General features: G+C 38.6%; 1 protein-coding gene across 1 annotated transcript; it reads right to left on the bottom strand.

Moving 5' to 3' along the window:
• Positions 1–3,567: 3,567 nt before the first annotated feature.
• Positions 3,568–27,040, bottom strand: LOC134494330 (carbonic anhydrase 3-like). Its single transcript, XM_063299442.1, has 7 exons — positions 26,930–27,040; positions 23,408–23,605; positions 11,308–11,426; positions 9,758–9,850; positions 7,998–8,063; positions 6,858–7,013; positions 3,568–4,304 (listed from the first exon to the last, which is right to left on the bottom strand). The coding sequence occupies exons 1-7, from the start codon at positions 26,982–26,984 to the stop codon at positions 4,185–4,187; spliced, it is 807 nt and encodes a 268-aa protein (XP_063155512.1). The 5' UTR covers positions 26,985–27,040; the 3' UTR covers positions 3,568–4,184.
• Between the last annotated feature and the right edge of the window lie 733 nt (positions 27,041–27,773).

Raw genomic sequence — 27,773 nt, 5'->3', positions numbered from 1 at the left:
CACACTGCAGGATGTTCTCTGTACTCTGCCCTGGTTAGTCTGCATTTGGAGTACAGTGTGGCACCACCTTTTAAAAGGAACATGGAGAAGCTGTCAAGATGATAACAGGTCTGGAAACCAAGCCCTATGAGAAAAAGTTAAAGGGCTAGGTATATTTATCTCATGAAAATAAGCCTAATGGGAAGTATGATACTAGTTAACAAATATATAAAATATTTCATGTACAAGAGAGGGTGGATATGCTCTCTTTTGAAACTGAGCAAGACAAGGACCAGTAGGTTGAATTTTTTGGGGGTGGGGAAATAATATTCAAGCAGAATATGATAAGGATTTTCCTGATGGTAAGCTCTGTTTAGCAGTTTAAGAATCTGCCTATAACAACTCCCTACTGGTGAAAGTTTTCAAACAGGTGTGGAGGGCCACCCTTCTGCTTGATGTTTCGAAGGTGTTTGATTTTGTTCCCATATGCAAATGAAAAAGTAGCAATAGTGAATGCAAAACCTACAGGGGAATTTGTTTAGCAGAAGTGGAAGAGGTGACAATAAGCAAAATTTGGGAAGTGCAGTGTAGCTTCCCAAATTTTGTTCTTAATCAAGTCATCAAAAAATGTATGGATGTGAGAAAGTTTATTTATGCTTGTTGATTTAGAAAAAGCATATGATATAATGAACAGGCTTGACTCGTAAGGTATTTTCAGCAAATGTGGAGTTGAAGTTTGGTTGCTAAATGTAATAAGGGGTATATGATGGAAGCAAAGAATGGGAAAGAATAAATTGAATGATTACTGTTTGGTACAACACTAAATAGGGAGCAAGACAAGAATGTGTAATGTCCCCTTGGTTCTTTAATATATTTATAAATAAATGTATGCTTTTGGTGACGTTAGAGGTGAGTTTGTGGGGGGGGGGAGTCATGAGTGCGTGTGTACTTTTGCATATGAATATGTATGCGATTGACCAAAATTATTTGAAGCAAACGTCAGATTGAATGATGAGACTTTGAGTATAGATCTGAAAATTAGTGTATCAAACCCCGAGATAATTGTATTTGAGAGGAGAAATGGAGTGAACAACTGCAAGTTATAGATAAGTGGGGTAAAATAGAGTAAGAAGGTGAATTTGTGTAGCTTGGTAGAATATTAATGAGAAAATTTGAGATATGCCAGTGCTGGTTAGAAGGATAGAGGGCAATATGTTTGTGGCAAGGAACGAATATTTGTTGAAAAAAAAATGAACTTTTTATTTCACCTAGGAACACTCGGTGGAATACCTTCAGCAGAGGCATTCACTGTGATCATTATAGAACCCACACCAACAACAGAAATGAAAGATGCAGAAATCTTCATGGAGTGCTCTGCTGTCTGTTCTGTATATTTCTTGATTTCAAAGGAAGCAACTGATAATCCTGTTTTTGTTGTTGAGAGCTGAGGGCAGAGACTTAATAATAAGAGATGTGATAAGTTCCAAGCTTACCAGGCTAGGTGTAATTTTTGTTCCTAGCTATGTGGCAGTCCTGACTGTAATGAGACTTCTGCATCCTTAGCAAACAGGACAGTGATATGGGCACAAATCATAAAAAGCATCATTAATATTTGAATGAATTAAACTTTAAAATAATTAAAATAATTTCTCCTCACCTGTACAAGAAATCTGGCAGGTAGTATTCAGAAGGAAATTTCTTAGATATTTAACTTACTAAAAAGATGAAACTGTCCTATAGGGCAGCGGTTCCCAACTTTTTTGGCACCAGGGACTGGTTTCGTGGAAGACAATTTTTCCACGGATGGGGGGTGGTGGTTTCGGGATGATTCAAGTACTTCCTCTTTTTCTCAACCTTTTATTCTTTTTCCTTTGCACTGTTTGGAGATAGCAGCCAATGGGCTTGCTTTCTCTGACAGGAGGAAAGCGGTAACGTGAGCGATGGGGCGCAGCTGTAAATACTCAGGCTGTAAATTCGCTCGCTTGCCCACCACTCACCTCCTGCTGTTCCTAACAGGCCACAGACCGGTACTGGTCCGTGGCCCGGGGGTTGGGGACCCCTGCTATAGGGTAAAATATACAGTAAACAAGTAAGGACAATTATTAAGGCTAACACACATATAATTATTTTGCGACCTTTCAGTTTTCCTTTTTTGTTTTTAGAATAGTCCATGACCATGGCTATCTGTCTGATACTGAAATTGATGGTGGACACTAAAATTATTTAAAAATCAATCCATTCAAATAAAAAAGAGCAAGTATTCTTTTTATAACCATATGTGATCAGGAAAAAAAAATCTGAAAATTTTGCTTCTGAGATAGATTTATTTTTTGTTCTTTTACAAAAGCAAGTATATTGCCATCATACAGTACAGTTTGAATTGCTCTCCTTGCAAAGCAGAATCCAAAGCAAGAAGGAAAAACAACACAGGCCAATATTTCATAAATAATTCTCAGGTGATAGATACCTCCCCAAATGTTGTTTTCCTCATATCTTTAAAAAAATGTTTTTCACAATCTGAAATTTTGATAAGTATGTTTAGAAATGTTAACTGCTACAATTTAAATACAAATTGGATTTTTTTTTTAATTTGGAAGAAAAAAAATCCACTGACCGATATTTAAAATAGGAAGAAAATACTCTGGTGCTTCTAAGTTACTGATTATATATACATAGGAGATACAAAAGTTTATTTCAAAAATGTAATGCTGACATTGAAAAGTCTGGATTTATTTTATTTTTCCATTTCAAAATTGGTTTCAAATCTAAAATGAGATGCCCGTCAAAATCTCACTGTATTATGAAATTTCATTCCATTTGTAATAGCAACTCTGAATATAATGCACTCTCTCTGCACTACCACAAAATGAATGACTGAATAATCAAATCTGGATAAGATCAAAATATTACTTTCGGAGATGTTACAGAACAATACAACACAACTAAAAATTGAATACCTCATACTTTTTTTTCCCTTTTCAAGAAAAAAGTCTGCTTTCAATTCACTGAGATTATCTTCATATTAAGCAAAATCTAAGGTGTTTGAAATATTCATAGTCATTACCATGAAGTAAAGTTACACAATTACATGATAAAATATGAATTCTATATCCCATCCTCTATTCTGTTTGAACATCTTAATTTATATTTCAAGAAGGATAAATAAATACTGTAAATGTATTAATATGCTTGGGTGATTTTCTTTTCTTTTCTATTATATGATAGCACTTGTTTGCTCAAAAGTCAATTCCCCTAAAATCAATAGGCCTTTCAAGGAAATTCCATATAAGACTAGAATTTGAATGTTATATATATTTTTTCCTATGTCCTTTGGGAGTCATACAGGATTATTATTGAGAAAAACTCTCTTCTCCCCAATTTCAACTGGTATAAAAGGTAGTAGAACTTGGCCAGTTTTAAATTAAGAACATTTAATAAATTGTGGGAGAGGGGAAAAAAGGGTTTATTTCAAGATTACATACAGCTGGCTCACTTATCACCATAATATGGGGAAATTATCGGGACTGAGCAAGTACATGGATATACCCTGCTTGATGGCTTCTCCTACCAGCATGAATGGCTAGATCCCTGGCATTCTGCAATACTCATAACCCAGAATCTGAAGCTAAGAACAAGCCCTGGTTTTTCATTCTGGCTTCTTAGACACATTATAACTGCAATTCTGAGATGTCTGTTAGCTGCAGTCCCCCCACATGGAAAAGCCACCTGGTTGCAGAAAACAGTTTAGCCCAGTGTTTCTCAACCTCGGCCACTTGAAGACATGTGGACTTCAGCTCCCAGAATTCCCCAGACAGTTATGCTATGCTGGCTGGGGAATTCTGGGAGTTTAAGTCCACATGTCTTCAAGTGGCCGAGGTTGAGAAACACTGATTTAGCCACTTCTGTTGGCAGGAGCAGCCAGATGAGTAAGACTGAGCAAGGAAGCATCTGATACCTGCTACTCAATCTCTGTAAGATCATGACATCTGAAGAGGGAGGTCCAGCATATCAATATAGAAATTAAAGTTTTGTTATAATTATTTTTTTCCTCCTCCAGAAGTTCGATTCATTTAGTAACTTGTTCTGCTTCATTGCTTAACATTTCTGGCTCAACAGCATAGATCCAGAGGAAGAACAACCTATATACAACTTGAGGGTAAAACCTTAGGTCTTGGTGACTCAAGACAGCAACTCCAGTAAAGATTCTATTGACATGTTGATCGTATCATCCTGTTATTGAGAGGCTGAAGAGGCCGCCAGTTGTCCACTAAAGGGCAATGAGGTTCTTCTGCGCTATTGCTAGAAAGGCTACGCAGCTTTAACATCTACAAAAAGGAAAAATAAAGAAGATATTCCTCAGACAATTTAGTTACGAATGGTCTAAAAAAGCATTCAAAGGATACTGGAATGACAATTTCCTTTAAAAAGCTGCCAGAGGCTGTTCAAGGAAAAAGATGCAACACAACGGTTGTTGCAGAATACATCCCACCAGTTCCGCTTGACTTATTTTCTAGTGAACCTCTTACCCAGGTAAGAATGATCTCTTACCTGTTTGATTCAGTTGTTGTTTACCTGTTAGATAACACCCCTGCTAATCAATTTTCCTTTCCTGGAGAGCTATAAGAGTCTTTCTGCTTTGGTAAGAATTTGCTTGGACAACAAGGTCTTTCTAATTACAAATAAAACTATTTTCTGACAGATGTTTCACATTGCTGTTCTGAATATCTTATCCCATTTTGCTTCATGACTTTCTGAAAGTCTTAGAAGAATGAAGGTAACATAAAAAAACAGATCGGTGATTTTATTTTTTATTTATTTGATTGATATTTGAATCCCCCTCTTTGGGGGGAGATGGGAGGTAATAGAAATTTGAATAGTAAATAAATAAATTATTTGATTGATTGATCATATTTGTATAGCCACCCATCTCACAATAAAGTGACTCTGGGTGGCGTATTACAACTGATCAAAGTGATTATTACAACTGATCAAAGAACTTCCTGCAAAAATGCAAGGATGTGTGTATTTACCCAACTTTTTACTAGATTGTTGCAAATCAAGGAAAACACATTTAGCACTCTTTATTTATGACTGAACCATTACTCTAGACTGCAGCTGTTTTCGAAATGGCTTCAGTTAAAGCCAATAGAATTTAATTCTGTGTAAATGGACCTAGGGACTGGAGTGGGAAGCCTTATTAAGGGTTTGGTTGCTGACCCAAGGAACCTAAGCAAAGCACATTAGTATTTTGCATTTTCAGGAAAAGTTTAACCAGAAAATAGGAAATTAAGAAATGAAATAAAGTTTAAGCAAGACACTAGGAAAAAGTAACAAGATTCTTTCTTCTGAGTGCTTCTTTCTCTGATAGAATTGGTAAAGATAATCTTTACCAATTCTATTTGGGTATCTGTTGGGAAGACTGAAATTGCCAACCACTTTTATGAGACAATTAAAATTTGAGACTCAAGATAGAAACTTTATTAAGTCCATTTTTTAAAAAAACAGTCTTTACTCTTTGAAAAAAACATTGTTGTACTGATTTAAGGTGGGGTTGCACTTTATGTTTATAAGGTAGCTGAGAGGTCTTGAGGCTTCTTCATTTATTTATTTTTTTTTACATGTAAGAAGTACAGTTTTCCCTGAAGGACCCATGTCAAAGGTAACATGGGCATTCCAGAAAGGTAGCACTGATCCAGAGGAGTTATCAGGAGAGCTCTCATTGCTGCAAGAAAAGAGCTGGAGCTCTGCTGATATATATGTCCTCATGGCAGCACTGCTTCCTGGAATGCCCATGTGAGCTTTAACGCCATGTGATCACTTGGACAGTTTGGTAAGCACCAGTAAAAATGGAACTTCTTGGAGATGAGCTCTACTCCATTTACTTGAAAAATAAGATCCCCTCTCCTCAGCCAACTTATAGAATCATAAAGTAAGGGTAATTGCCTTGTCTCCTAGCAGATTTTTTATTGGACAAAAAGGGTTTTAGCCGGAATTCATCTAATGCGGAAAAGTCCACTAGGAGCAGATCATTTCTAGTTAACTCCTGCCAGACTTCATAGTGGAATTCTTTTACATCCCTGCTTGAGGGATGTAAAAGCTAATGCAGTTTTGGGCTGCACCATAAAAAGCTTTGTATCAAAAACACACTAAGTCCTTATTCCTCTCCACTCTATGCTATTGAAGCCACACCTGGAGTTCTGTATATAATTCTGAGCACTGCATTTCCAGAAGGAAATTGACAAGTCAAGACAGGTCCAGAGAAGGCCATCAAAGATGACAGAGGAACTCGAGGACATGTCCTATGAGGGCAAGCTAAAGGAGCTTGAGATGTTCAGTCTGGCAAAAAGACTAAGAGGAGACATGATATCAGTGTTCAGGTACATTAAAAAATTGCACAGAAAATATGGTCAGGAACTATTTTCCATACAAATTGGATCAGAAATAATGAGTACAAGTTGTACCTGCCTAGATCTCCAATTATAAGAAAATACTTCCTGATGGTAAGATCTATACCACAGTGGAATAGTCTATCTACTGAGGTTGTGGGTTGTTTAAAAAGAGGTAGCCACCTCTTGAGGATGGCTTAATACGTTTTCCTACCACTTGCAGAAGAGTGGACTTTATGAGTCTCATGGACTCTTCTAACTCCAGAATTCTATGATGCTACAAAATGCTCTTAGGCCCTTGCTTGTGACTCTGATTCATTTGCTTTAGAAATGTGCAGTGTTTCTAATGTACACAGCAGCACAATATATCTGAATCATGTGTATAATTTATGTTAAAGCAAGATTATTGGTAAGAATGAGAACATCAGACACATTTAAACTTACATGAAATACATACAAAAAAAAAAATTACTGCACTGATTTCTAATTTACCTGGTGCTCATCAACAATTATAGGCTCTTTGAAAAGAATCCAGGTAACACACTCGTCACAAGGAGGCGTTGTAAAAGAGCCTTGATAAGTAAAGTAACTTCGATTATCAGGGAAGAGGATAGAAGGATCAAAGTTTTGAAAAGGAATCTCTTTTCCCTTAAATAAATGAGAAACAACATAATTAAATTCAGTGGCAGAGACAAGAAAGCTGTCTATAGCAATGATTTATAGCCTCAAGCAGCTATCACTGTGTTCCTTAACAATATGAAACAATTGTAATGGCTGGATGATGATGATGATGATGATGATCATTGGTGTAGGTAGCCTCAAGGTGCAGTTGAGTTCACAGAAAAATAAAACTAATAGTACTTTTGATTTTAACATCTATTGTAAATCAAAAGCTATTCCAGATTTACTTAATAGTAGGTCTCCTGATTTTAGTAAGTCTCCATTGATTTTAGTAAGTGTCCCCAAATAGTTCAAAATCTGGATCCATAATAAAAATGAAACATTAGTCTGAACTTCTTCTGAGAGAATATGACCCCCCCCAAAAAAATCCCAACTTTCAATTTAAGGGCAATAAAGAGAATCTCATGAGCAAAATCAACTGAGAAGGTTTACTTCTGAAATGAGACTGGTATGTCTGGAAAACCTTACTTTAAGTAATTTCATATATCCTCCACTCTCATTAAACTTGCAATGAGCTCCAGGGACTCAGATGAGCTGTCAGCTGTTCTTTTTTAAAAAAAAATTGTTACAAGCTCCTGATGTTCCTGTTTTCTACATGTTTCCTGCTAGTTCTCAGTACTTAGTTGTTGCTAGTTGTCACAGAGAGGATTCACATATCACTCATAACCATAGTGTTTTTCATTTGGTACTGCTTGGCATGATGTATAAATACAGTAATTGAGCTTTATAAGTCATGACTTACGACTTAGTATGATGTGTAAAGCCAGCCAATTGTGTCTTATTCAACAAATCACAGTTAAGCATACTATGGCTTGGTATGTATTAATAAAACCATACATTCTATGCATTATCTAAGTCTATTGGCTCCCCTTAATGAACCATGTTAGATGAGCCATGTAAGATGAGCCATGTAAAAAAACTTGGTATTGACTAGAGTATTCTTCTACATACCTTTGTTTTAATACCATCTATTTCTTCAATAATTCTTTTCATCTCTGGTTTAGGGGTTTTCCCTACCTGTCATGCAGAAGACAGACAGTGAGCAGCCATGAAAGGCAATTATCTCCCAAATTACAGTATGCACAATTAATTGTTAACTATCCCACCTGTCCATTTAATTAGCAACATTTGGAGAATATCTTCCAACCCCTACCAATAATACTAAGTATAAAAACCAAAAGAAAATAACATTTGCCTGATTGGTTTGTGCCACTTAATGATGCTCTATTCTGTATGACTGTGGTCTTAATTTCAGTGAGTGTTTCTGGATTTCTGAAAACATTTTGGTAGTGGTACTGAAAATGAAAATAATTGAAAACATCCACAAATCGGACTTTGACTAACTGGTACTCTCCAGCTATGTTGGATTACAGGTTCTGTTGTCTTCAGCCATTATGGCTCTTATTATACTGGCTGGGAATCATGGGAGATGTACTTCAACACATCTTAATGGTATCAGGTTAAGGAAATCTGACCTAATGGTCAGTATAATTGCTCTGTACTGCCCAAGCCAACTTCTCAGGTCCTAAGGCAGGTTTCCTGGTGCTTTCCAGATATGTTGGATGAATCTCCACAATCCCCAGTCAGTGTGGCCCTTTTTGATGCTAGCTGGGGATGTCAAAGTCAACACACAGAGGCTACCGGCTTGGAGGAGGCCTCTCTAAGGTATTAAACATTCTGACCAAGATCTATACAGATTTCCTTTAAAATCCCAAGAATGAGTCTTGTATCACGTTCCTAAAGTACAAGTGTTAATCATTAATAATATGCTGTGTATTGTTGCCTTAACTTGTAGCAAAACATACTGTTGATAAACTGCTTCTACTGTTTATAAAACAGTGAGTTCATATCTAGTACAAAGACATGAAAAAAGGCACATTCTACCCACTAAACTCAACAACACCAACCCTCCTTACTTTCAGGAAGCAAGTTAAAGCAGTCCTGTTCCAGTGAATTTTGGGCCTGCAGTTTTGTTTGGACAGTCGTCACAGGAGAGTGTTATTAACAGATTCTTTTTGAAATTTAAAAGTATATTAAATCTGAAATACTTTTGAAAAGTATTTGAAAAGCATTTTCAACTATTAAACAGCACAAAAAGTCTATGTGGATTGGGACATCCTACAACTGCTATTCAATTAAAATAAAGAATTAATTTTGAAAAAGAGGAGGAGGAGGAGGAGGAAAAAGAAGAAACAGGGTAGTATTTCTGGGATTTGACAGATGTACAGTTCTATGTGTATAATGCAGTACAATCTCTCCCCATCTATTCAGGCAGTGATTTAATTGAGGTCCATCAAGTTTGCATTCAAAGAAGCAGCTACAGGACTGCTAAACACATAAATATAGGAGTATGACTATAACTGTGTTTTAATGGTGTAAAAAGGATGTAACAGTAATAACTAGTTACACTTTCAGGTATTAGAGGGAAACTGTGAGTACTATATGGACTTTTTCTTCAAGCGTAATTAGAAAGAAGAAAGATAAGTAGGTACACCCAGTCCATTAGTGTGGCATATTGATGGGAGGTTAGTGGAAGGTGAAGGAAAGGTGTCCACACTCTGTATATTGAGGTGCCATAGCAGCATGAAGAAGGTGATGTGGTGCATGGTAAGGAACAAACTGCATCATTGTCCAAAACAGACTGGATTTCTGGAGCCACAGCCGAAGATAACTATGCAAATATGCAGAAAAAAATAGCAATCCGAACTTACTTGCATTAGAATGGCTACAGTAGCTACACCATCGGGTTTTCTCAAAGCATCAGCATAATTACTATACTGGGAATACCAGTGTACCAAATGAATCTAAAAGCAACGAAAACATTATAGTTAGGTATCAAATCATATCTGAATGGAACTCCCTGAAATTTCATGAAATTCTCTTCATTCCCCAGTAGCCATATGAATCTTACTACCAGGTGACGAATGAGAATCAATTCAAACATTAAAAAGATGTTAAAAATTAGAAACATACACATTGGATTCTCATTTTTTGTTCTTTTAGAAAAAAATGTTTAAAATGATAGAATCAAAAGGTAAGATTACATGAAATTGCCAAATTTACATAAAATGGTTTTGATACAACAATTCTTCTCCAACTGAGCATCTTCCAGACTATAACACTCATTCCCAGCCAATGTGAGTAGTGGCCAAGCTGACTGGAAATTATGAAAGAGTCATCAAACACCTCTGGAGGACACTACTGTTTTAAGGCATGTAAAGTATACTGAAAGCCCATGGTTAAATTGTCTTCAGAATAAAATCAAAATACTGTAAAAATCCCTATTAACAGTGCTTTCAATATTTATGTAGATACACATATCAACTTGTAATAACTGAAATACAAATATATATCAGCTTTTACATGTTACATATTCTGCTTATTCTTATTCCAGAGTGTTGACAAGAGCATTTTATATATCATATCAATATAATATAATATAAACAATATAAAATATATAATATATATATTATAGTATATGCTTTCTTGCTCTCCAAAATCTGAGGGTTCTTGAGGAAGAAAACTTCAGAAAGATAAAAGGGTTCTCATTTAATTTTTTTCAGGGTTTATCCTGCATCCACTGAAGCAACTAAATAATATAAACTTTGGACTAAATGGTCTTATTGCCTAAAGTGCATAACTAACTTGAGACAGGACAACATCTTTTATGAATAAATATATACATATCTACATGCATATAAGCAATTAGCACCTGTAATCATGCATGTGCCCAGCCAATCCCCATTTTCATTTTAAAAAAGAAGAAAGCTGCATCAACCAGTATTTGTCCTAATGAATCTTCATCTGTATACAGACCCAGATATTGATGCTACGATCCCAATCACCTTACATTCTCTGGTCATTTGGGATTCTTGGAAAGAATGGATCTGGATTTTCAAACTGAAGTCCAGCCCTATTACCCTGCCATTTATACCCTTGTGTCAACTGGAGATTTGGTTCAAATCTTGAATTATTATTTTTTTCACCAGAAGGAATAACTTGTTCATTTGCACAGGACAAATTCAATAATTCAGAGTTTTAAAAAATGTTAACACTGAAAGCACACATGAAAATATGGTTAAACTTAATCTCCTGTATCTTTGGCCACTGACCATGGACCTTTATGGAACCTGCAGTTCATCCACATTTAGAGGGCAGCTGGTTCCCCATCCCTGCTAAGTCTTTATTAGGCTATTTGCACCTGGTTTTCTATTGGCAACGGGAGGAGATCTTCCAGTATTTCCTGCAGAAACCTACTCACCTCTCCTGCATGCCTTTTCGCATCCACCACATGCTCTGAACCTTTGTCATTCGTAGAACCCCAGTGGATGTGAAGCTGGCGGAGCCTGTAAATCCCCGGCAGTGGTCCTCCCCTCAGTACTGCAATGAATAGTCTAGATTAACAGAAGATTTTGCTGTGCCAAAAAGATTGTAAAATCAGGTCGGATTCACTTAGTGACTGCTTCACTTAGCAACCAAAATTCCAGTCCCAATTGTGGTCATTAAGTGAGGGCTACCTGTACTTTCCATAACTCCAGGGGTCTCATTTATAATCCACCACTGTGCATCATTCATTTTCTTTACATTATATAAGCTGTCCCAAAAACATGGAATAAGAAAAGACAGAATTGAGCAAGACCAGATTCACTGCAACTGCCTTGACTAGATTTCTTTCCCAAATATAAGCACCCACCTGGCTATCTTAACACCTTAATATTCCAGGAGAAATGGGAAAGTAAACTTAAAATAATTCATGTTTTTCTCCCATTACTGTATTTAAATAAATTTGTTGAACACAGGGCTGAAGAATACAGGTTCCTGGGATTATATCACTGAATAACACAGCCAGGAAGGCTTTTCCATTTTTCAAAAGTTTTCCTGCACATAGAGTTGAATGCAGTGGCACCCCTATCCCTTGATGGAATGGCAAATGTCCACACAATGGAGTCCTCTGCCCCTTCTTCCCCTTCTCCCTAAAAGATCTGATCTGAAAAGCTGGAGGATCTTTCACACAGATTTGAAAAATGTGTGGGGAACAGAAATGGGAAAGGAGTAATAAGAACTCCTGTTCTGCATTAGATGCAGGCCATAAAAAGCTAATTATCAGAAAGATGTTTAAGGTAACCCTTCTCCCTGAGAAGCTTTCTAGGAGCAGAAATATTTTGACGTAGAGAAACAATATCCATTGCTTTGACCAACAAGGCCATGTCATTCCCACACACCCCTCCCTTATTGTTAAAGGGGGTCATCAGATTGAGTCTTCTAGCGCTTTATCATGATAGTTTGCCAGTATTAGGAACTCTGCATGTATAGGGTACAAATCCTAACAGGAGATGACAATTAAGAATAGGCAGTATAATTGAGAACAATAATAGCTCACACATTTGTCACTTCTGACTTAATTATATGTCACTTTATGGGCATCAAGTGAGGCTGGGCCTTTGCCCAAAATTCATACCCTTCCTGTCTATAAATAAATCTTGCCTTTCAACTTAATGAAGAACTAGATGCAGTAACTAGAGAGGACCTGAAATATAAGATAACTTGTCACACTACAGAAAAGTGTTAGATAGATAGATAGATAGATAGACAGACAGACAGACAGACTGACTGACTGACTGACTGACTGACTGACTGACTTTATTCGGTCAATGACTAGCAAAAAAAGTTTTAAAAATACAACAACAAAGTAAAATCAAATAGATGAGATAAAATACTAGCATAACAAAGATAAAACAATACATAAAAATGTGACATACACTGCTATAATGGTGCATTAATTACCTGTGCAAATGTAAATCTAAGTATTATAGACTATGAAGTAATATATATATCATCTAAAAACAAGATAGGTAGTGTTAAATCTAAAGTGATAAATAAAACAGAAGTGGCTATTTCTGTAACCAGTTATGCCTTATTTTCATTGCAGCAACACAGAGTTTGGCTGCTGCACAAGCGATAAAAGGAGTTTGAACCTTAAGGTGGTGTTGGAGTTTAATTTCCGCATCAGAAAGAACGGTCAACAGTTGTGTTTTTTAATTTTTCCCAAACAGCATTCCTGGAAATTGAGTCAAAAGCACGCTTAAAACCTAGGAAGGCCACAAAGAGGGAGGATTTCTTTTTATGAGTGTCTTTTTGTGCAAGATGGTGGAGCACCAGAATGGGGTCTGCTGTTGACCTCCCTTCTCTGAATCCTGCCTACTCCTCTTGGGATATGCTCTCTGTCTCTATCCAGTTTTGGAGCTTGTGATTTAAATGTTTAGCATATAATTTGCCAACAACACTCAAAAGGCTGATAGGCCGGTAATTACATGGATCATTCTTACTGCCCTTTTAATAAATTGGGACTATTGTTGCTAGCCCCCAACCTTTTGGAACATGGCCAGTCTGATCTATGAATGTGAACAGGGATGCTAGCAGAGGCACCCACCAGCTGGGATTCTTTTCAATTACTTCAGGCAAAACACAATCAACACCTGGAGCCTTGTTCACCTTAAGGGATTCAATCAATTGGGTTACTTCTTCCACAGAGACAGGGGGCCAGTTCTGAACTTGGTCCAGGTCAATCTCACTCTCATTTATGTTACTAGCAGGGTCCACGTACAACCCTCTGAAATACTGTGGCCAGGCTTGATTTGGTACTTGATGTGGGGGGGGGGGAGTGGTTTTCCTTGTCCTCTGGTAGTTTGCCAGAAGTGGGAAGAATCCCTCTTCCTGACTGATTGAAACTGATTGAATTAGTTTCTGCCAGGTCTCCTTCGTTGCCAATCTTTTCTTTTCTTTTTTTTTAGGAGGGCCTTGTATCGAGACTTTACATTCCATAGGGACCCGAGTTCAATCTCAGCGGAAGGTGGATTCTCGGATAGTCGACTCAGCCTTCCATCCTTCCAAGGTTGGTAAAATGAGTACCCAGCTTGCTGGGGAAGGTGACTGCTAGGGAAGGCAATGGCAAACCACTCCGCTATAGTCTGCCAAGGAAACGTCACAAAAGCAGCATCCCCCCAAAGGGTCAGACATGACTTGGTGCTTGCACAGGGGACCTTTCACCTTCACCATCACCTCAGAAGGAAAATGTTTATTCTTTCTATATGCTGTATGCTATTACCCTTTCAGCTATACACAGTCCTGATCAAACCATTTTTTATGTTTTACACCCCGGTTACTGGAGTGTTGCTTTGTTTCTTTGACAAAAGCAGATTTCAGATTAAAAATTAATGGATCATACAAGCCTAAGTATGGTTTTTGAGACTTGTTGTCTAACAGGTATGCATGAATTTCTAAGGTTTCTGGGGCTGCCAGCCATTTAGCAACTGCTTTTGCACTACTTTCATTCTATTTAATTCGTATCTCTGTGTTGTTATTTTCCAGCATCGGGACATAGACTGCTTCTGTTCTTACTGATTCTCAGAGGGGTTCATAATTAGTATTAGGGGGTGGTGATCACTTTCTAATCATGAATCTACCTCCATCCACTGTAGGGCATTTAGGAGATCCCACAATGCAATCCAGTAATCAATTGTTGATCTTCTCCTTGCCCCCCAGGAAGTATGTTCTACTGGATGATCCCCATCTAGGGAGCCACTGAATATGCACAGGTCCAAACATGTGGTCCTCTGCCTAACACATATACCTGCCCAATTAGATTTTAGATTTTTAAATTCTTTAGTGTATAGGGGTCCCTCTAGTGCCTCCTCCTCATGAAAGGTCTTAAATTGATGGAGTGATTATTTGGTCCCATCTTGGCATTTAAATCCCCACCAATTATTATTGATGTTGCAGAGTGTGTATCTAAGTGAGGATAAAATTTTCTATATGCCCCCAGGTGCTGTTAGTCTGGGCATGTGTTTTAGAAGGCGGGGGGATACAGATGCTAAAAAGTATGATTTCAGCATGTTTGAGGGACATCAGGGAGGCTGATACCCATGGGTTTAAAGAAGGCAGAAGAGCACATTTCAGTAGTAAAGCTGTACTAACTAGGGTTGCAATACCTCCCTTGGGTCTCCCTCCTACCTTACTTGGGGTAGCCAAGATCGAATTGACCCAGTAACTGTCTAACTCCACCTCTGATGTAGCCCAGGTTTCCTGTAAAAAGGAATATCAAATCACAATAGGTAATCAAAGAAAGGTTGGGCTTTTGATGGTCCTGACTAGCCTGCAGTATTCCAGGTTAATAGGGAAGATTACTTGAGCATCTGGTAAGAGTCATATGAGTTGGTTTTGGCAAGCCAAAGTTGTGAGATCATGATGTTGGGATGGTGAACCAAAGGAGGGCAGCAGGGCCTCTGCCAAGGGCTGGCTTGCCTCAAGCAAATCCTGTGGCTGTTCATGAGAATCCAACTGTCTGGTAACAAAGTTGGCACTGTCCAGTGGTACTTGCATTGCAGCAGTTTCACTTGGTGGCACTGGGTGCAGGGTTAATGGATCATGATGATTCTGCATGGGATCTACTAAGGCGGGAGTTATTTGTAATCTTTGAGAAACATGTTGTTAAGTTTCCATAGGGGTCTTGCTGTGGTATGATATGGAAATGCTTTTAGTGGAAGACGTGTAGCTTTCTTCTTCATCACCAATGGCATCTGGACTTAAGCTGACCTGCACAGGTGTTTCTGCAGGAGATCCTCCTCCTGCCCCATGATTTGCAGTTATGGATCCTATAGAGGATCTCAGTCCAGAGAATATCTCCTCCTCAACAGTTAGCATGGCCTGGCACTCTCCAACAGGCTCCCCAACTGCCCCATAAGGGCTGGAACTAATATTATTTGGAGGGTGATATTCAGCCATTCCATTGTCTGCCAAGGGAGGGCAATTAGTGTTGATGTTTGGAGACACCAGGTCAATAAGTGGCTCAGCTGTAGCAATTGTAACCAGTAAGGTTTTCTTAAGGTTTTCTAGCGTGTGTATTATATTATCTTGTTCATTCCTAGGCAGGAAATCAAAAGCACCAATAAGGCCAGCTTCAGCTGGGTCTGACGCATCTTCATTTAGTGAGACTGGCTGACTCCCACAGCCTTGATTTTTCAAGGCCAGGTGTGGGAAAGAAGCAAACTTGGTGACATCTGGTGAAGTTCTGAAACAGTTATGGAATCTAGGTGAGACAAAACCAAATAGGGAATTAACTTTTACGTTGCAAAAGACTCTGGTGGGAAAGTTTGAAAAGATGCTAAGTGTAATCTCATCTTGAATAGCAGGGAGATACAGAGAGCAATCTGTGGTGTCTGAGGTGAACAATTCAACTTGCAGGGAATTGCTTCTTTAGTATCCAAAGAGCCTTTAGTATGTATGGATCCCTCTACTCTTTGCCTTGTCAGAGAGTAAAAACTTATTAATACAGACATTTTACTGTTGCAGTTTTGTCTGTTTGTTTAACTGTTTATCAAAGCACATGTCCAAAATATGTGGCTTAGCCAGAGCTTCTATATAAGCCTTAATGGAAGTGGTAAGTCCAGCTTCGCATTTTTGAATGAAAGCCTCAAAGTCTTTTTTCAGCAATTCCAGGTCATATTTTAAACCTGACAGCTGCTCAAATAACAAAGTAACAGTTTGCACTCTAAGAAGACATTGCTTTGCCATAAACTCCATTGAATTTTCCCATGGGAACCTCTCTGTATCCTGATTTCGCATCTTATTTTTAAGCTTATTTTTATTTCCCTTGAGGTTAGCAGGTGAACTAGCAAGTTGTACTGGAGACACCCTGAGACCGGGAGAGAATCCAGATTCTCATTTAGCTCTTCCTTGACAGATAGTAAAAGATCTAGCAGCTGTTGTTTTTCAGTTCTGTTTGAAGGCCCCGTTCAAGCAATTCAAGGGCTGCAAAATTGTTAAAAGTGGGAGGGAAATTTGTGTTACTTACAGATTCCTTCATATAAAATGTTCTTCTACCTTTGGTTGTTTAACAGACTTTGATGAAGAAAGGGAGCCTGGACGATGCCGTGACATTTCTTTCTTTTTCCCATGTTGTTCAAATCCACTCAGAATCTTTTGCCTGCACCTCTGACTTCCATGTTCATCTTGCCCAAAGACGTTATGATTAAATTTAAAAAGACCTAATAAGTCTAATAAAAATCTAGTAAGTCTACTGTAACTTAGTATACTTACTTTAACTAAAAATTAGCTAAAAAGAAGCAAAAGTAATTAAAACATACTATTTTATGTAAATTTTAGTATATATAAATAGTATATATAAATTTTAATTAAAACATACTATTATAAAATAACATGAAATTGAAAGGGCAGGAGCTCAGAAAAACATGTGTTGCTCGGCTGATGCCGTGGCTGCTCCCTCCTGAAGTTTTTCTCCTGCTTTTTTTTTTTTAAGATGCTCAGTATAAAACATAAGCCGACATCATGACAATGTAATTCTATGCCATGTCCACATCTGTAGACAGATGCAAATGTCTATTGTGATAATGTTTCCCTTTGTCAATGTCAATTAAGGGAAATGCAACCAGGGAATGAATTTACAGGCAGAACTGCACAAAAGCATGTGCACTTCAGCCCCAAGGCCAGCACCGGACAGGACAGGAGTCATGTGATCTGGACTGACCCCCTACTGACTATGGCCTTCTAGCTATGGAAAAAAAGTTATTTGCATGAAAAAAGATCACAATGCCGTTCAAACTATTTCCAACATATCAAGGAAATCCTTCCCTCAAAAGAGTATTTGCAGTCAACTGAACTACAAGGGGGTGCCATTTCATACAACTGCTTCCTGCACAATTAGGTCTCTGTGTATTTAGTTTTAGCTACAGCCATGCTATTGCCTAAGCAATTTCTGAAATGCTCATAACCTCTCTCAGTACATAATCCTTATGTCCAATTTTCCACATTTTTGAATGTCATCATTAGCAACCTACACATCTTTGCACTTAGGCTATACTGCGACACTAGACTATGCACTATTTGCCACCAAATATCCAAGGAGTCAGTAACTACCATTTTTGCAGGCTTGCTTAAATCTCCCATTAGTTGTACAATTTAATATTCCTTTTTTGCTGTTTGATTGCTGCTTCTGTAGCAAAGAAGAAAGATAACCAGGAAGCCTTGTGTAATGGTTGCCTATTCTAAAACACCATCAGACTCATGAGTAGGAATTCAAAGATACCTGATTTATTAAAGAATAGTATGCAGGATCACAGAGAAAGCTGAGAATGATGAAAGCACGCCATATTCAAACTAAAAACCCTCGGTGCAAATGAAATCCCTCCCCCCGTAGAATCTTCTCAAGTTCACAATCCCAGGTGCTCCTAATGGTTTCTGATGGTCTGCGGGAAAAGTCCTTGAACAGAGCACATAACCCAAACACATTCCAATGTAGTGAATACAGATACAGAGCTTGGTACAAGGTCTCACAGCAGCTCCCTCCCAAACAGAAACGCGTGTCAGCGCCATGGCATGTGAAACATTACGATGTATAAACTACATTGAATCAGTGAACATGACACCTTGTGACTTTGTCCTGTCTGAGAGGAAAAATAACATGGCATCTTCTTTACGTACACTAGTTCCAATACCATACATCATCTATTAAATCCGAAGGAAGCAGGCTATTTTTCAGGTTGCATGGTGGCCATATGTACAAGTACCCTTATCATATACCTTGCTGTCACCTGAAGCAAGTACCCCACCTTGCCCACCAATCGGGCCAGCCTTGAAGAGAACAAGTATAGAAGGGCAATTTTGTTCGGAAAGCTTCTTTACCAACAACACTAGGGATTGTAGAGTAATGTGATCTGTTTCTTCCTCAGTTTTACAACTTTTAAAAATAAAATAAACAATCCAAATACGCAACAGGTATACAGGGACAGTCCCTGCAAACACAGCCAATAATCATTTCATACCTCTATAAAATTATCCTTAGAGTACAGGTGAACATGGTTTCTAGATGTCCATTCCTAGATTTCCCCTTATTGTTATTTTTAAGGGAGCTTAAAAGCATCCTAATATGCACCATCTAAGAAAGAAAAAGATGATGCAAGTTATATTAAATGTGCTTGTATTAATTTATATTATATAGATCTAGATTCAAATATAGTTATAATTTGAATAATTTATAGAGAAATGCATTACATTTCACAATACTGAGTAACACTATAACCAAGTGAATGGTATGCCATCTCCACATGCTCTCTAGATGCTAATTATAGTGGTCAGTTTCAAGGCCCCATCTGTTCCTTCTTCTCATAGGACTTGAGATAGTCCTCCAAGCAGAAGATGTCTTCAAGCAGCAGACTATTTTCTATAAAATAAAATGTGCAGGTATTCTACTACAATAGTTTGCCAGAACTAAGCCAATCTGATCAAAATCACAGTAAAACCAAAGTCATACTGGAAGCAACAACATTATGGTAGGACCTGCAATGTTCTGAAAATATTACCACTGTTTCTATCTCCCTCCATCAAGTTTTCAATCCTATTTCCAGTTCAGATCTGTAAATTCACTGCTATCAAAGGTGGTGATGGCCACCAATTTAGACAGTTTTTAAAGGAAAAAAGAAGATATGGGTACCAACGGCTATCCTACTTTCTGATTCATATGCAGCATACTTGAAAACTGCAAGGGAGAAATAGTGAAAGAGAACTATCACTCTTCTGTCCACCCTACTGAGTTTTTTTAATGTACTTAGTTGGCCACTATGTGGCATAAAATACTGTATTTGATGGACTCTTGGCCTGATCTTACTAACTTTGACATTTGCTCCATTCTTCAAACCGGGAATAAATGCTGTAGTAGCTTGCTAGTAAAATCTTCAAATGTTCATTTATCTATTTTCCTCACAGCAGATGAGATGAATTCAAGCACATGCATTTTTCTTAACTGCAACATTTTTATGACAATAGTCTAGGTCACATACAACAACAAATCAGATTTTTTTTAAGCCATGGTTTTTTAACCTATAGTTCACTAGTTCAGTCATCATATGCTAGGCTCCCAACAAAGAAATTACAATGCTTAGTGTCATGTGTGAAGAATTTTGAAAAATCATCATAAAAAAAAAATCCTTACTACACTGTGGTTTCAGTGAATGGCACAATATTCAGATTAGGAAAAACAGTCTTCACCCTTGAAAACCTTTAGTAAAACCAATGAAAGAGTCTATGATCAGGCTACTGAGTAGTATCCCACTGCAAGGATAATTGAGTTTTCCTTACAAATGGAATACTCATCAGTACATAATTGATCAGGCCAGGAATGTTATCCCTCTTTACATAAAGTCATGAGAAGATGACATTATATTGATACAAAGATTTGAAAAGCTTCACCTGTTGTCAGATTTGCAGTGACAGGTGATAACCCACAAGTGAAAATAAGGAGGCTCACTCCTCCCTAAGATACAAGTGATGGCTTTGCAGTTTTGTTTTATGATTAAAGAAAAGTAACACTATAACACAGTTGGCCATGTCAATAACAATGCATTAACAGGTCCAAGAATAAATAGACAGTTGGCATGTTCTTTGTAATAATAGTCAATAAAGTCAGCTCTGAACATTTGACAATGATATGGTGGACTTTTCTGAGAATGAAAATGCTTATCTAAAACACTGCTCATTTTCCTAATGGCAAAGTGTGTCTTTATTTCATGAATTTAGGGCATGTTGAATTCAAAGAGAAGGGATGATTCTAGCATAGCATTCTGGAAGCAAATCTCAGTTTTGACCTCAAGTGCCCCTGCCCCAGAGTTTTAACTTGAGGCCTCCTGAGATACTAAGAGCACATTCTTTTGCAGCCTAAAATGGAGAAAGCACCCATCCCCTGTGGGCAGAAAGCTGATCACTGTGCCAATCCCAGAAGGCCTTTGTTTGAAACAACATTCAAGTTCTTTGACTGCCAGCAATAGCATGGAATTTCAGAGTTAATGCTACCCCAGAGCTCAACCTTTTGTGTAGGAGTATTGCTGGTCTCCCATCAATGACTGATATCTATGTACTCGAATACCCAAGGATAAAAGATGTGTTAAGCACAGGGCAAAAGGCTTAGCTTGGTCTTTTCTTTAGCTGGCATTGTGACGTTGGCCAGCCCAGAGCACCATCTCGCCCTTTCAGCTTTGTAATTTCTTTTCATTTGGATTGGGGGTACCAATGCACCCACACAAAAAGAAATCATAATCAATTAAATGTAGCGATGCAAAAATATCCAAGGCCCTGTATGAAGAGTGGATGCATTCTGTTGCAGTCATGCAATGCAAGGAGACGAGGAGACAAAAAGCACATGACTTGCTCCTCCTCATGACAGCATCAATAGCGGAGACCCCACTGAAGTAAATGTACCCTAAAAGCCAAAATCTACTCCAGCATATGTGCCAAAAAGAGTAGATAACCACCACCATAGTAGAACATCACAAAATACGAATATTACATTGGCACTGCAGTAACACTTATACACACACAAGCAGATACACTTCTGTACATGAGTGTGCAGGGTTCTAATCCTTAAACATTTGAAGGCAATTACTTTAAGCACCCCACGAGGACTGTAGCTTAACTGTACTGTTAAAACCAACTTTAAAATCACGTCACCTGCTCTAAGCATGTGTCGGTGTTCCAACGTTTCTTTTAAAAGCAAAAAGCTGCTCCTCTGAAACTTCTTTTCCATTGTCTGAGAAAAGACTATTGTTCTCACCCTATACCAGGAAATAAAAATCAACTTCAAGAAAAATGCCATGGCTAATGAGAATTATTTTAACGTTTGACCACAGATGCACGTGGAAACAATCCTGTTGATCACAATAAAATGGCATTCCTGCAGTCTTTTTTCATGTGAATTGAATATTCCAACCAAATATTGTAGCAGCAAAGATTAACATCCCAAATCTTCCTGTATTTTGAGGCTCTAAAATAGTTCAATGAAGCCACTTTGGACATATATTCACTCCCTATATTCACCCCAAAGCCAGCAGAACTGAATCAGGACCTTCCCCACAGGTAATGCACGATCTGGCAGTTTGGAAGTTTTGCAGAAAGACAAATGCTAGAATAATTTATTGCATTTGTCTAACAGTGTTCATTATAAGACTGTTATTTTACATTCCTTATTTTTATATTTCTTTCAGTACTTGTGACTTGTTTCTCATTTTGTGATTGCTTGTTAGCAGCTTTCCTGTCTTTTGGATAGAAAAAGCAGGACTGATTTTTTTCCCCTCTGTTTTGTATAAACAAATAAGGCACATTTCCATAAGGTGAGAAAGCAGAGGAAGGAGGTAGAGACAAGAAAGAATAAATTATAATTCACAAGACTCGAATGCTGGGAAAGGTGGAAAGAAAGAGAAGAAGAGGACAACCAGCAGCAAGGTGGATGGACTCAGTTACAGCAACAATGAATGCACTGTCGGAGGAGCTGAAGGACCAGGTTAGAGACAGATTATCATGGAGAATATCTATCTACGTGGCCACTAAAAGTCAACAATGACTTGATGGCATGCAGTCAATCAATCAATCAGACTTGGTGGTATAACAGTTAAGTATGGTAGCAAAAAACCCAAAAAGCTTATGCCTTTTAATAAAATTGGATGGCTAGCTGCTTCCTACAAAGGATTGTTTGTTTATTTGTTTTTGTTTTGTTTTGCCTTCAAGCCAGTATTTGACTCCTAGTAACTGTCTGGACAAGTCCCTGCAGTTTTCTTGGCAAGATTTCGGAAGTGGTTTGTCACTGCCTGCTTCCTAGGGCTGAGAGAGAAGGACTGGCCCAAGGACCCCCAGCTGGCTTTGTGCCTAAGGCAGGACTAGAACTCATGGTCTCCTGGTTTTTAGCCTGGTGCCTTAACCTCTAGACCAAACTGGCTCTGTAGTTTAATGCACACCAATTCTTAAATTAGATGACTGACAAATACTTTGCAGCATGATCTGCCCTTAATTTGATTAGATTGGGATGCAAAACCAGGAGAACTGCACCTATCAAACAGCCATTGGCAAAAAAAAAAAAAAAGGTTGGTGAAGGAATCTCAAGACACATTTGTTTATTTGGAAGAAAATTACATCCAGTTTGATGGATTGATCAAATTTCAGGAAGATAGATACAAAAGTAAGGTACAGCACAGAATAAAGGCTGAAGAGCAGAATAGGGAGGGAAAATCCCAATTTTGCTAAAAAACATTGGGTTTCGAATGATTGCAAACTTACTGCAAATTGGCTGTTGACATGGATGGCATATCTCTCAAGACCTGGAGAATATCCCTGGGGACAGGGGAAAACAAATAATTCAACCAGCACCATAAGCTACAAATCACTCATCCCCCAGCAGCTGTTTCTGTGTTTGGGAGATTAAGCCTTCCTTGGAAGATCATTTCACACCAAGGATTTTGTAGGCTTAACCCTGATTACTTTAGGCTTACAAATACATTTGCAAACATTTACAAAAGTAAACTTACCTGAGCGATCAAAGGTGTCATCAAATGCAATCCGCAATGACTTCCCAGTGTTTCTCATGTTCTTAGATGCGCCCGGGTCATAGCCAGTAAACCAAGGCAGGAGAGCAGGGTCCTTGAAGGCATCTTTGCTCAGAATTGCAACAGGTGACTGATTGTTCCCTTTTGCTATTGGGTAATATTCATGCCAGCGATCAGGCCCTAGAGGAAAGCACACCAAGGCAAAGGTGTGTCATATTCTGAACTGGCACCCTTTCCCAACAACTTGCTCTCCAGGACTCTAACCCCAATGGCTATAATGCCCACCCCAACACCTGAAGGGCATGAGACTGGAAAAGGCAGATGAACAATGTTAAGCACTGCCTGATCCCAGGATTGTTTAGGCTTTACAATTACTTCTTAAAGGATTTTTTAAATCTTGGAGACAAGGACTATATTTATAGTTTTAACCAGCCTTGTTATTCCTTATTAGGAAACAAGAAATTAAAACTAGATTTTAATTTAAAACATCATCTGCAATCCTACATAATCTGGCAGGAAATCCCACCAAATTCATTGGGGTTACTTTCATATACTCTGTGTGTGTGTGTGTGTGTGTATACTCTGTGTGTATGTGTGTGTGTGTGTGTATGATTCACGTAGAATAAAATAAAAAAGCATGCTTTGCCATTGATAATTGTCACACTCCATAAACTTTTGATGATTAGAAGCAAAACAGGTGAAGTTGCTATATACAGTCCACCAACTTTCTGCTATAAGAAAGCTTCCATTTATTTCAACTTCAGAGAACATTGTTATGATTGTGTGGTCCTCACAAGAATAGCAGACAATAAGGATTTTGCTTGGATTTCTTCATCAAGCCAACTTTTTAAAGTAAAGTAAAAAGCTGTGTTTGGAAATCAATTCTGCATATATTCATACAGCATGAAGTTCCAATGTGGTCAAATGTGAGTCCCTGGAAGTCCTAACACAGCAATCTTTTGCATGTCTACTAAAAATAGGCCATAGTAAGGTCAAAGAGGCTTACTTTTATTTAAGCACATATCAAACTGTTTCCTTTGGAACAGGTAGGATAGCAAAATTATATAATTATATATATATATATATATAAATAATTTGAAGAAGTGGCAAAGTTACATAGCACCACCTAATTGTAGGTAGGACCGCAGTGTTACACACAGCCATTAATCTGAGACATGCATGTTTCTTTAGTGCTATGTATGTCACTAGGATCTGAATGAAACCCAGGTTCTGGAATGTCATTCCGAGTTCACAGACTGCCTTAAATCTAAATCCACTTCCTCCCACAGGGTACCCTTCAGAGACTTTGTCCTGCTGATTGGGAATGATCAGGGTGTTACTGGAGTAGAAAAAGCTGCTGTATATTCACTTTCAGTGAAGACTCATTACTGGGCAGGGAAGCAGTAAGTGAGGAGAACTGGCCTCCCTGCATGGAAAATATTCTGTATCTTCTTTAGTTCTTTGGCAGAGCCAAAGAAAAACACCTACTGGCATCTCTCACCTGCCAAAAACACATGCAGAGGAGAAAACCTGATCTTATCCATCAGTCAGCTGCTACAATATTCCACCTGATAGCCTTTTCCATTTGTTTGATTGATTATATTTGTATAGCTGCCCATCACAAGAAAGTGACTCTGGGCAGCATACAACACTCATTTAGAAGAACCACTACAATCCATTTAAAACTATCATTAAAACTATAAAAACACACAAAACAAGAGAGAATGATGTTAACCATAATAAGGGGGCCATCACAAAATCTTCCTGGTCCCCTTTGAATTGCATGCACTGGATTGCAGAACTTTTTCCCCCCCTTACTAGGAAATTCCTTTTCCTATAATTTGTTTTATTGCATTATTATAAAACATAAGAAGTAGATTAAATTATTTGAGTACAGAGGTATTTATACAATATTGACTGGAGATTATTAACACTCTCAAATTTAGATAACTTAAACCTTTAGAAATAAAGAAGTTTATATCAGTATTAACTATCATTTCTAAAATGTCAATGTTGATAAGCATAAAGTTGTTTAAATTTTGCATCTAAAACTGAATATGGTATTAATAAACAACTGCAAAATACACCAAACTATTTGTTATACAATAAAGGTTTCTCCCTTAAGCTCACTACTTAATAGTAAAGTCTCCACAGTATTGTTACATGTTATTGTCTGAGCAGTTTCTGCACTTTGAAATGTCAAGGCATTCTATTTTATTCTCATTAAATATGATAATAATTATAGTTCAAAAATAATAACAACATAAAATGTCTAAACATTCCAGGCAGATTAGCATTAATACTATTATTCTACTAGCAAGAACAACAAAAGCTGCAGTAGTGGGATATATATCCTTATTTGTTCACATTCACGCACACGACAGGGATAGGCAAGTTGTGCCCTCCAGATATTTTAGCCTCTCAACTGCCATCAGTCCCAGCCAGCAAGGACAACAGGAAGAAACCATGGAAATCATACTCCATAATTGGTACCAGGACGTCCACAGGGAAGGGGTTCAAAAAGTCAAGATGGTAGCCACAATCATACCATCAAAAACCCACCCTTTTTTACATGGGTCACAACGCACATAAAAAAGGGGGCAAGGGTTTGTGGGCACCATCTTGACTTTTTTCAGACATACACAGACACACCCCAGATACCCTCTCTGGAAAGCATCAGGCTGCTATAGTGAACCTGCTGCTACATGACACAGCAGGTAAGTGCCAGGAAGTCTCCAGTGTGTCCAGCACTAGAAGAAAGGTGTGATAAAAATATCAATCTTTTAAAAAGGTAAGAGTTTTCTGTGCTTTCCCTGTGATGTTAATAAGTAAAAATAAAAATTGTTCTCCTCTCAGCAAAGAAAGACAAGTAATTTTGTAGCCCATGCAAAAAGGGCCTATTCTCAGTCTTCCGCATCCTCCATTACTAACAAGGATGAGGCAATGAACAATGATAGTCTTCCATCAAAAATCCAGAAAAGTCCAAAGCTACAATCCTAAAATAGATAAGCAAATGATCTGGTTAATTTGGCTTCCCAAACCTATTCCATCTAAGGAAGGACCTATTAGCCTTGCAGGTTCCTTTGATATTGCCATGCCAAGCAAAATTTCTCAAACATCCTTCCTTGGTACTCTGCAAATATGTTGGACAAGTCCCATCATCTACAGCCAGCTTATCAGTGGGATGATAGGAGTTGTAGTCCAACAAACCTGCAAGGCACCCCAAAAATGAAACCCTGATGGGAAGCGTCTTTGAGGACTTACGCCCTATTTGATAGCATCCAAAAGAGTCGAGGGACCAGGTAAGGTGGCCTCTCGGAGCGACAGGGATCCCACGCCGAAGAGCCTGGGAAAATACCCCCCGCCTGTGGGCAAGATCGCCGCGGGGGGCGACGGAGCCGCGAGGGGGCTCCTTCCCTAGCCAGCACCGCTCGGGTTCGCGGTGGGGGTTCAGAGGGGCGTGGCAGGGCGAAAAGCCGCGCGCTGGGACTTGTTCCCACTCACCGTTTTCCTTGCTATAGCCCCAGGCGACCGCCTCGGGGGTAGACTGTTTGCGCATCGTCTCCTCTCGCGGGCTTCGGCACCGGCTGGCCGCGAGCTCCCGATGCTCGAGCCATTTATAGGGCTCAGCAGACTCCGGCCCTCGGACAGCCCGGCGTCGGGAGGCGGAGGGCCCCAGAGAGCGCTTACTGCCGGAGGCCGGAGGGAGGAGCTACGCACCAGTGCGGGTTTCCCCGAAGCCGGGGGCTTCCCTTGAGTTGGACCCGTCGCCGGCTGGAAGAACAGTCATTCGTCCAGCTTAAAACAAGCCCAGATGTGCCCGCTTTCTCTGTACCGATTTCTCTGTACCCGTTATGATCGGGGTCGGGGTGTGATGGTTGCCAGACAGTTGCTCCCAATCAAATACGTTTCCGCATTCAGTGTCAGAATTAGTTGAAATTTGCACAGTGTTGAAAGGAGCCTCCCTCCCTCCCTCCCTTTAGATGCATTTTTCATCTAGGTTTAAAATAAGTGTTTCTGGACATTTTAGAAATAATAACAGGACTGAACTCTTTGCAATTAAATGCATACAATGTTGTAATCATTTTACTACATTCTCTTCAATTGGTTTTACTACATAATCAGGAAGGAGAGCTTTACAAATGGGAAGAAGGGACAGGCAAAGGGAAAGCAGGATTGCATTAGAAAGAGAAAAAATCATATAGTAAAGACTAACACATATATAATCATGCAAAATATTGTGGGTGATACAGCTGATGAACTTGATTTTATTTCAAGAGACTAACCCTGCTACCCCTCTGGAAACGATTAGCATTGGGGTTGGTGACAGACGTCCCTACTGTAGACT

The sequence above is a fragment of the Candoia aspera genome, chromosome 3, assembly GCF_035149785.1.
Source record: "Candoia aspera isolate rCanAsp1 chromosome 3, rCanAsp1.hap2, whole genome shotgun sequence".
Taxonomy (NCBI): domain Eukaryota; kingdom Metazoa; phylum Chordata; class Lepidosauria; order Squamata; family Boidae; genus Candoia; species Candoia aspera.
Note: the sequence above shows the minus strand (reverse complement) of the source record. Positions and strands in the feature narration are given on the sequence as shown.